The sequence below is a fragment of the Astatotilapia calliptera genome, unplaced genomic scaffold (assembly GCF_900246225.1).
Source record: "Astatotilapia calliptera unplaced genomic scaffold, fAstCal1.2 U_scaffold_50, whole genome shotgun sequence".
Lineage (NCBI taxonomy): Eukaryota > Metazoa > Chordata > Actinopteri > Cichliformes > Cichlidae > Astatotilapia > Astatotilapia calliptera.
The window spans coordinates 71,236-82,724 of record NW_020535790.1 but is presented as its reverse complement, the minus strand read 5'-3'; the positions used below and the strand labels follow the sequence as shown (position 1 = coordinate 82,724).

At 42.0% G+C, this 11,489-nt stretch overlaps 1 protein-coding gene across 1 annotated transcript; it reads right to left on the bottom strand.

Moving 5' to 3' along the window:
* Window positions 1–3,195: 3,195 nt before the first annotated feature.
* Window positions 3,196–10,485, bottom strand: LOC113018261 (heterogeneous nuclear ribonucleoprotein C-like). Its single transcript, XM_026161321.1, has 8 exons — window positions 7,901–10,485; window positions 6,999–7,270; window positions 6,166–6,238; window positions 6,031–6,078; window positions 5,735–5,901; window positions 5,531–5,644; window positions 5,004–5,155; window positions 3,196–4,053 (listed from the first exon to the last, which is right to left on the bottom strand). The coding sequence occupies exons 1-8, from the start codon at window positions 7,984–7,986 to the stop codon at window positions 3,964–3,966; spliced, it is 1,002 nt and encodes a 333-aa protein (XP_026017106.1). The 5' UTR covers window positions 7,987–10,485; the 3' UTR covers window positions 3,196–3,963.
* Between the last annotated feature and the right edge of the window lie 1,004 nt (window positions 10,486–11,489).

The following is an 11,489-nucleotide window of genomic DNA, read 5'->3' as shown; positions in this document are numbered from 1 at the left end:
ACTGCGGCTGCTTGTGAAGAAGCTCTTCTGTGCTGCAGGCCCACCAAGTCTGCTGGGCTGGGAAATGTTCCCCAGATAATAGAGCTCACACCTCTGTAGAGTGTTAACAACCCACTGCAATGTCACCACTTTAATTTCATTCATGCTCACTTAGTTACAGTCATACAGTGTGGCGTGTGCCCAGACAGTATGCGGGCGAGGTCGTGCAGACGGACATCGTCACCTGAACTGCTTCATTTAACACAATTTCAGGTATTGTCGGGAACCTCGTGTGTTATTAGGCATACTCACCTTCACTGCGCCAGTTTGAAGTGCTTTCAAGGCATCTATAACATAACAGCATGTTAACGGTGCTCAAGTCATGCGAGTTCATGCTTTAACCTCGATTTTTAACTGATTTGAAGACACGGTGTGGTGCAAGCATGCGAACAGAGAGTGGGCATTCAAAAACGTGTTGATGATCAACTCATTGTCGCAGCTGCAACGGTGAGTGACGCAGCTTCCTTGAAAATGCTGTCATTTGTTGCAAGGAACACAAGGGCAACAGTGTTACCTGCTGTGTAATGGGACTGTTTGATATTCTCTTCAGTCGATTATCTAAACGGAGGCCCGGAAGTACAGTTTCAGAAAAACTTTAAGCCTCCGATATAAAAAAGTAATGCTTTCCATCTTCCATCCTGTGCAACAGTGTTTCAGGACCTTCCGAGCTCAAACCACTCTGCAATCACTCACTTTAACTGTTTAACTGTTAGACCACTATCACATTTTCCCGCCCCCTTCCCTCCTTCCGCTCTTCCTGTCATCTCTCCATCTGTTAGCGCCTCCTCCATCTGTCTCCACTCTTCTGTGACCTGTGCATCCATCCATCCATCATCTATACTATCATTATCAGTCTCACCCTGCTTGTCTGCCATACCCCCCCCCCCCATTATTCACCCTTCACCCCAAGGCCCGCCGCTTATTGATTAGTTGTTCCTCCTCTTTATCCCTGCCGGCTTCACGTTCCTCCATTTATCACAGAGCTTTAAGTTCTCCAAGCTGCGTGACATATATTAACAAGGAAGCAGCATCGACGCGTATTCATTAAGCTCTGGGCAAACAGGCTCCATAGCTTCCTGCAGATTTTGGTGTCTGACATGAGATTCGGTTTCTGTTGCTTTTTCCTGTGTGCTTCATTAGGTCGGGGTGCTCAGTGATGAAAGTTAAAAAAGTCGTACCTACCTTGAGAACATCTGTGTGTTCTAAGGAGAGCTCGTTGTGACTTTCCTTTTCGAAGAGATCACCTTTCATATCCAGTGAATAAATATTTTTGCTTCCTCCACTTCTGTACCATTCATTCATTAATGTTGAATTCTCTCGCAGCTGCTCTATTCCCATGTTGTTGCAGTATATTAATGACCTCGAGTTGATTATTTCAGTTGTTCTTCTGACTGAAGTTTGGTCTTTTTACAGCATCCTGACCTGCGATTGCATTTGTCCCTAACCATCGGGAACCGTCACGTTAATTTTTATTGAGTGGAAAAAAAGTTAGCATTCATCCTCCAGCTTCACCTGTTTGTTATGCTAACATAGCTGTGTCACTAGCGGTCACGTAGCACATCATTATATACCAGCTAGTCCAACTTAAGTAACCAAATGTCACTGCTGTTTAGTTCTGTCTTCATTTATGTTGGAAGTGATAGCTGTAATGTTGCCAACTCCTCAGTAAGAAAAATGCTATTGGCTGTCCTAAAAGTCGCTGGAACTCGCTAAATGATGTAATCGCCTAATTTGCATAATTGGTCATGCGCAGGTAATTGTAACAGACGTAGGAGAGAGAAATAACATTGTGGAAGAGACATGAAGTGAGTAAAAAACACCCAAAAGCATTTAAAATATGTTTAGAACTACATATATATATATATATATATATATATATATATATATATATATATATATATATATATATATATATATATATTTTTTTTTAGCAATTATTGTTTTTTTCAATGTCACAATTCTGACCCTCCCCCTTTGTGGACTTGGGACCGGTGTTCTGACAAAACGTCCTACCATAAGTGGTTTATGCACATTTCTGCTGTCACAGAGTAACTCCAGCACTCGAAATAGACACTTTTGCCAGTTACTTTGAGTCTGTGTGTCTTTTTAAGTAGTTTTAAACCTTACTACGGTACTTATAAACTGCTTACCTGTCATAGAAACCGATTTCTAAGTTTTCAATGATGGGAATGATGCCTTTTAGTGCCTTGATTTATTTTCCACCTAAACATGCTATATCATGTTTAGGTGGAAACAAGTGAGCTAACTTCCTGCTGACTTCTAACTCAGTTAAATTTAATACATTCTGCCTGGATATTAAACTTAATCGTTACACCTGGTAAAGCAGCAACGCTGATCATTTTATTAAAGATGAAAGAATTTAGACAGTTTTTAACTCAGTGATGCCGCAGTGATCGTTTGATTTTGGGACCTGAAGCGGACGGCGTTTTGGACCCAGATTACTCCGCGAGGCTCCTGACTACAGTAGCCATAATGCTCCAACAATCCATCAAGCGATGCAGCTTCGTAGATTACCAAAGTCGCACTAAAACATTTTTTGACAGATTTTTGAGCGCTGTGTACCACATAAAATCGTTTTGAGGTCAGTAAGCACAACCAGAATTCAAACATAAGGCGCACCGGATTGTAAGCTGTATATTTTTGAGAAAATTTAATTTTAAGTGCGCCGTATAGTGCGAAAAATACAGTATTCATACAGCACTTTCACGTTCACACACTCACTCCAATGGATGCATCAGGAGCAACTCGGGCTTCTGCATCTTGCCCAAAAGACACTTTGGCATGCAGCCTGAAGAGTACAGGAGCCCGCGATCAATCTGCTTTCTTTCTAATTGGTAGACAAGCCGCTCGACCAGCTGAGTCACAAGTCTTGTGTGATGTGAAGGGTCAGTGTGCACAGCTGTTAACAAACCTTTGTAGGAATTTTAGAGCTAAAACTAACTACATGGACCTGGAGGTATATGAGAAAATACCAAATTAGTTATAAAAATCCTGCTCACTGAAGCCTCAACCTGTCAACTCAGCACACTGTTGCATAACGCACAGTTTCTCAGTTCAGTTCATTGATTTAGCCCCACCTGAATGCCACAGCGACTGTGTGCATCTGGACTGGATGAAAGGCTCACAGAGGCTCCACACTGGAAAACATGTTTATTCACTTTTACCAGTGCAGTCAGATGAAACAGGAAACAGAAGAGACGGACACAAACAAACATGGAGCATCACTGCATTACACAAGTCAAGGTCAGTAAAGGTCATCACACCTCTGCAGCACACAAGACTATTTCAGGACCAGTGAGGATCTGTGTGGCCACAAACGAGCACATGCTTGTGGCATTATCCGACAAGCAGAAGTCCAAGATTTTCTGAGAACAAAAGAAGTACTCTTTGTGGCCTTTGTGTGGGCCACTTATTGGGACACACTGCCACCTGCTGGTTAGGAGGCAGCTGTGCAGCAGCTGGATCAGCAATACATTTTAAATGTTAAAACGTCTAGCAGGAGCCCACCAACATTAAAGACTACACACTAGTTCAAACCGCGGCACTTGAGCTAGCTAGCTAATAGCTGGTAAGGGACTCGATTTTTCAATCAGTTCTTTAATCCGTTGTGACAAATCGTTCAAACACATAAAACGTTACAGTTAAGCTCGGCTGAGTTTGCTGTTTATGTGAAAGAAGCAGAAACATGTTCATATAAAAAGTCAAAAAAAAAAAAAAAAAGAGTATATTTACCTTCCCGACTTGAAAGAAAATTCTGAAACAAGTACTTCTCATATCTGTGAATTTGTACATGAGAGGAGTGATAGCTACCATATGATGTAAATAACTGTCCAGTCAGTTCAGCAGACATGACCACTGCGTACAAGTCTGGTGTGGAGAAATGTGAGTGTGTGTGTTTCACATTCAGGATTCATCTCCGTTAGCACTATCGTCTTCTCCTTCCTCCTGCTCACCTTCATCATCATCATCGTCCTCTCTCCCTCTGCTTTTCGTCTGCACACAGGGACACACACACAGGACAAAGGTTAACGTCAGTATTTGACACATGGATCAAGCAAATGAAGCCCAAACTCCACAGTAGTTGGGACGGTGTGTAAAATGTAAGTATAACTATCAAATGCAATGATTATGATCAATATATATCTACAACGTATGCAAGGCCTCTGCCGACAAAGACTTCATCTGTATACCTTTCAGCACTTATGAAGCTTTTCCACATCTCTAAAAGTGTTTCTGAGCCCATGCAGTGATTTCCATGACACAGTCATGTCTGTTTTTAATGCAGTGCTGCCTCAGGGCCCGAAGATCAATACTGGTCTTTGGCCTTATGCTCTGAATCTTTTGATGACGTTATGCTCTGTAGATCAGCGGTCTCCAACCTTTTTTGCGCCACGGACCGGTTTATGCCCGAAAATATTTTCACGGACCGGCCTTTAAGGTGTCGCGGATAAATACAACAAAATAAAACTAGTACCGGTACCGAAAAAAAAGAAGATTTATTCATAACACACGTGAAAAGACCCAGGAAAACCGAGTTAACAATTAAAACGATAACAAAATAACGCTGAAAACCGATAAAAACCCTGAAAACCACACATTTCACACCTGAGCCTCAACTCTCGTGGCCCGGTACCAAACGACTCACGGACCGGTAAAATGAGCTTCTATTTTTCACAAAACAGTAAAATGTCCAGCTTTAAACATCTGATATTTCCTTTGCTCTACTATGAAAGAAATATTGTTTTATGGTTTTTGGAAATAATTTTATTTATATTTTAACATCATCCCAACTTTTTTGGATTTATGGTTTTAAAAATAAATCATGTTAGGTTCTTTGCACTAAATTCGCCTGTTGAATAATAGCTGAAAACAAACTATGTGCATACAACAACTTGTTTAAAACAGCTGCTGATGTCCTCCTTTCCTTTTCCCCCTGTCCTCACCTCATCTTCATCCTCCAGCAGGTCTCCCTCCTCCTCTGAGTCATGCAGCTCCCGGCTCTCTTTGCCCCTCTTCAGACTGTCTTCCTTCTTGCTGGAGGTAGATGAGTGAAGAGGAGACACTTCACCTGGCTCAGGTTTGGAGCTTTTCATCTCTGAGTAGAGGGTGGAAAGAAAACACACACAAAAACACTCAAATAAAAAGCTGATTTTTCTGTTTCTGCCAGTCTGCTCCATACCTGGAACGTTTATATAATTGATGGCGCTGGGTGCATGAAATGTATATTTAACATTTGCATAAGCACCTCCATGACTCATCTTTGTGCAGCGTGAGTCACAGAGAATATATTTGTGAAAAAAAATGACATCTTCTCTTTTGGAAGAAGTGGACTTTGCTTGAACTGGTATTAGCTAATGCCAACCTGACAAGTAAATAATCACGTACACGTGTCTGTTTGTAAATGCATTCTTGGAGGTTTTTAGGCTGTTGACGTGATTCCTGGCAGCCCTAAAATCAAAGTAGGACCCACCTGATTTCTTGCTGTGGTCCTTCTCCATGTGGTCTAAGCTCTCCAACAGGTAGTCCACCTTGTGTTTGATCTGTGTAAGCTCCCTTTTTATGGTCTGTAGATCATCTGCCTTCACTGTAGGGGAAGTATGGGATAAGCCACTACTGAGATGACCTTTGGAAGTCACCAGTAAAGACGGCATGGATGACTCTGTGAGGAACCTACTTGTACGTGAAGTTCTCTGGCTGCTCTTGGAGGAGGAGGAGGAGAAGCTGGTCTTGGTTCGTCGGCTCCCTCCGCTGCTCAGGCTCACCCTGGGACGTTTGGAGGGGATGACCGCGCGGGACAGAGGGGGAGGAGGAGGAGGCACCCGGGACTGGTAGGAGTACATTCTGAGAAGGAGAGCATCAAAGTGTTGAGCTTACTGGCTCTGCAAGCTGCTTTACAACCCCCCAGCTGGCCAAAAATGTGCTGAGCAGCAGGCAGATTATTCTTACATGTGTAAAGAATAAACTGCTTACCTGTCATAGTAATCTCTTTGGAAGTCGTAGTCCAAATCAAAAGATGAACTGTGAAAAGAGAGGGGACAGAAAGATTAGCCAGCAATGTGCTAAAGCTGCTGCACTGTGACTGAGAGCAAAGCAGCATGCACACACCTGTACATGTCTCCTGCAGATCGCTTCACTGTCTTCGATCTATGAGGCTTCGGTTCACCTGCCAGATTGATGTCTGTAGGAGGAGAAACATCGAGGTAAGGTAGGATGGACTAGAAATCCAGGAAAGAAAAACGCTATGGGAGAGAATGTGTGAAATTTCATCAAACACATCACACCACATCTCCATCTGGTATGTTATTTTTGTCAGACTAGTGCAGGTTTTACCTCTAACAGACTGTATCGGCAAATAAGTCCTCACATTTATTTTTATTTGCCTGAACAACAGAGAGGCTCCTCTGCTCTTGTTCAGAGTGGATATGAAGCAACTCTCCTCTTTCTTTACTTCATTTTACTTGATTGTAACACTAGAGGGCAGCAGCATGTGTTTAAACTGTGAAATGGGAAGGACGTCCCAGATTTTAATCTGTAGGTGAGCAAATAAACTGCACATTGTAACAGATACAAGTCAGGGAGTGAACATATTTACAGCCTATACTTTGTGTCTCCATACAATTTTCTAAATGCACTCGTGATTAGAAAAATAGGAGGTTGGAAAATGTATTCATTTGCTTTCCTGCCAAATTAGAAAGACTGATTTTGCTTTCAGTGCAGTAAATATAAAGCTACTGCCACAACTTTACCTATATCACATATACGCTGCACAGAAGGAGGCATACCTAGATCACAAAATATGGTAACAAAATATACTATCTAACACTTCCAAAAGTCTTTAATGTAGTGCAAATAGTATTATATTATTGGTTAACTTGCTTTATTCTTCAGTGACATTACCAAGCAATACCTTAACATGCTGTTTTTTTCCTCCATCTCACCTAGCACCTGTCCAACGATCATGCGGCCGTCCTCCCCGGCCACGGCGGCCCTGGCGTTCCTCTCGTTGGAGTACTGGACGAAGGCGTAGCCCTTGTGGACGGAGCAGCCGAAGATCTTGCCGTACTTGGAGAAGATCGCCTCCACATCGGCCTTGGTGACCAGCAGGGTGTTGAGGTTGCCGATGAAGACGCGGGAGTTGAGGGAGTGGGGGTCGGTCTTGTTGGTCACGTTGCTGCTGGCCATCAGGCTGGAGGAGGAGGATGATGACCAACTGGCAGGGAGGCAGAAAGAGAAGGGTGAGTGCATGGGTGAAGATAGCAGTGGGGAAAGAAAAGCAGGTCAGCATGTGGAGGTCAGCAGTGTTTAGAGAAACAAGAAGGTGTGATATAGATTTGTCTTGTACTAAAGTTTAATGATAATCTCTGCTCAAAGGTCAGTGTGAGTGTTGAACCTTCAAGTTCTTTAACGGTATGACTTGAATCACACTGCCTTTGAGAATTCAGAATGATAGTCAGTGAATTGATTATTGATGAATTTCTTTTGATCTAATAGTTTATAAAACATCCAAAGATGAAAACCTGACTTCTAAAATGTTAAAACCAGCAGCCGTTCCAACTAATTTTTGGCATTTTGTGTATGAAAAGCTTCACATGCTTCGTCATTGTGAATACAGGTATTAATTCTCTTTAATCAAACTGAGTTCATTTATCTCTAATTACATAATAGCCTCATTATAATCATATGAGAATGCCACTGCAATTACTGTTACGCACAAGGAACTTTAAGTTGTGCTTCTTACCCCTTACACACTAACTGCAAGTTTGCACTATCAAGAGCATCTAAAAATAGATACTAGACAGAGTAGACAGTGTGATCGGGTCATGAAGCAGCCAGCACTCACTCCATTGTGTCTGTACTCGGGTCGGTGGAGGTCTGCCTGTCTGTGTCTGTTGGAGAGAAGAGGATCGTGGAGAAGCTATGAAACATGGAGACTGTGGGGGGGATTTTTGCTACACCTCCAAAAGATAGGATTTTTCCTCATATTTGGCCAAAAAAGGGGATTAAAATGGAAAGAGGTGTTAAAATATTTTAAAAACCTGTGGGATAAATTGTTGTTATGACAAAAACAAGCATATTCACTCGTGAGCAAATCCAATAGCCTTCATCCTCCACAGAGGGTGAAGAAGCTAAAATGATTTTCTTTGCATTACAGCAGCTGGACAAAGCTTATAAAATGTGTTGTACAGCTTAATAAACACAGCAACCTCTGAAGTGCCGACTGCATCAAAATTGGATCGTCGCACACCAGGAAGTTTGCGTCATGTGCACTTCGCGAGTCTGCAGGTACGATCCCCTTCTTTCGGTGTATGCCAGTAACAATCCGCCATGTTGGCTGCCACATGTTAGAGTCCCCTCTGACGGCTCTGCTGACATGAAAGTTTTGCATCACGTCATGTTTCACTTGCATCGGTGCAGTTTTGGAAGCTTCTCCTGTTGCTGTTCTGCATAAACGCACAGTGTATGCATGCAGTCAGTGGCGTACCAGCGTTGATTTTAATTAGTACAGTCTTGCCACACTGTTGCTGGATTGCTGTCTCACCAGTGGCCAATACTGCAAAGTTATGTAACACTGCAGGAGAGGGGGACAAGTCCCTGAATGCAGTGTCAAAGCGACACTACAGGAAAAGGGTGATTTCATAAGAAGTCTTTATTTTATTCTGGTCACAATTCTGTAGTAAACTTTAAACCCCAGCATGCGGGAAATGATCTTCTTTGCTCAGTCCCCAGAGTCATTCATCTCATTATCCACCACTTCAGCTACTGCAAAGTCACGCCTCAGCTGCCAAAACAACGGCGCCCAGCAGCCTCTCCCCGCTCTGGCTGGTGACTCCTAGCAGAGGATTACAGTTTACAGCATTCCGGCCACAGCTGAAAGCGCTGCTTGCCACTGCATGATTTTGGCCAGGATGCGTCTACTGTTTGGCGAGCTGACAGGACGTCTACAACATGGGGCGTGTTCAGGAGGTGCCGGGGACAACTGTGGCCTCTTTAGCTTATGTTTCTAAAGCTTTGTGGGGGGTTTAGGCAAGAATATCAAGGCACACGTGCACTCTAGTGTGATCTGAATGTCTGATGCTAAACACAACCAGTCAAGTTATATTTACACACAAGATGGAGAAAGGAACATTAAACCCTTGTATGTTACAGGCATGTGGATGGGAAGCTTGTGTTTGGACTGAAACAGGCAAATATCTTGCAAACACCAATTTTGCAATTTTCAAATCTTTGGGCACATGCCCATCAATTGGAGGACCTTGTTTGTCTTTTATGTGTAATGATATTTGGAGCCATTTGTGTTCACTTCCTTTAACTAGCATTCACTGCAGGCCTGTTACGTTTCCAGTTCTATTCAATTGCATGATAGTTTGTGGTCCCCTTGTGATTTAATTCTAAATTCAACATGTGGGGGCTCATTATTCAGGAACAACTGCTTATTATAGTCACTCATTAATGGCTCAACACACCTCTGTGGAACTTTTCTTATCCACTGCCTCATCTGGGCCTCATTTTACAACTCCATAAAAAACCTGTTCACTGTTCAGCTTCCCTCTGAGTGTTGGATTTGTGTTTGTGCTTCAACTGTGACAACACACTGCAGCTCTCAGGATTCATGCTTGAAGACAGACGAGACAAAATGACAAGAGCAGCTCTGCTAGAGGTTTTTTTAATACACATTCAGGGAGCAGAAAGTGGCGACGTGGTCGTCACCAGAGGTTCTTTTGATTTGTTTTCCAAATCAGATCAGAGATGATGGAGGTGAAAAGGTGAAATGGAACTTGTTAAAAAAATATCTGAATTTAAAAAAAAAGAAAAAAAGGGGCAGAAAAAAAAATCAGTGTTTAGTGATTACTGAATTAGTCACTCATTAAGGTTATTTCCCTTGCATGCTGCAGTAAAAAGCCACTTTAGGGACAGATAATTGCCTCTTATAGAGCAGGCAACTTTGTGTTTACGTAAGTAATGGAGCACTTTTTAATTTGTCAATTAACATGCACACTCACAACAAAAAGAACAGGGGAAAAAAAATCACTCCAAAGAAGGAGAAACAGTCCTCTTTTTGGTCTCTGTCGGTGCTTTTCCTTCATCTAAGCACTTTATGTGGGAAGATTTGAAGAGGTGTTATCCAGCAATCAGCTCCAACACAAACTGGGCCACTCACAATCAACAGCATGATGCATCTGATTATCACAAACTGGGAGGCGCATTTATGAGGCCATTAGGGCCAAACAGTTTGAAAATTAAGTGGCTGATTTCTCTTCTTTTACAGCACCCAAAGCCCCCCGAACTACTCTCTACTTTTAAACAAAAAAGAAAAAAAGGGGGTGGTGGGGGAGGTAGAAAATAGACTAATGCCAAAAAGGGGTGAAAGTGGAGTAATATATTAAAAAAAATGATGCAAAAGTTGAGGTGAAAAAACAAAAAAGTGTAGACCAACTTACGATTTGCTGCTGCTGAAAAAAGTGGCTTCAAAAACTAAACGGGGGAAACAAAAAAAAAAGGTAGAAATTAGAAAAGAAGGTTTCTAGACTGTTCTGATGCTGTCATCACAACAAGCAGGGGAGAAAACGTCAGGGCAAAAAACATGAACGCTACAAAAGCGGCTCATCACTTATTTAGGATAAGTTGTGAGCTCTACATCACACTGCGGTGACAAGAGATCCAGGAATATGAGAAGTCAAGTTTTCCAAGGAATTTCTTCTTAAACCAAAATTTAAAAACACTAATGGAAAAATATGATTAGACATTTTAAAAATCACATCTACAATAAAGATACTTATTACAGCTCATGACTGTTTAACTATATGCACTTTAGGTAGTACAGACGTACTGGACTTCTGATGAGGTTTCCTCGATCTTAGATATTCCACGATCAGCTTTAAGTGGTGTTATTGCAAGATGGAAGCATTTTGAAGTAGTAGCGTGCCCGATGTTGTAAAGTTACAGACCGGGGTCGCCGATGCTTAAAGGTCACAAAACCCCTGCTCAGCAAATTACTGCAGAGCTGCAAATCTCCTCTTGCATTAACATCAGCACAAACACTGTGCACCAGGAGCTTCATGGCCTGGGTTACCATGACTGAGCAGCTCCTGTAGATGTACAGTACAGTTCTGTCCATTTAGTACAGCTAGAATAAAGATGAAGATTTTATTCTTAACAGATCTGGTAATATTGTGAAACCGGTGTTTATCAAATTGGAGTGCAAGTGCCCCTAGAGGTGATTATGAGTACTGCATTAAAAAAAATGTAGTACCTACCAAAGAGTGTTTTTACTTTATACCTTCTGGAAAAATCCTGAAATTTAAAAATAATTACATGATAGTGAGTTCAGTAGGACTTCAACTTTATTACATTTAACTTTTTTTCATTCTACAGAACGATAAACCTGGATTAGCTGTTATACTACCTTTAACACCAGGGATTCTGAAGCA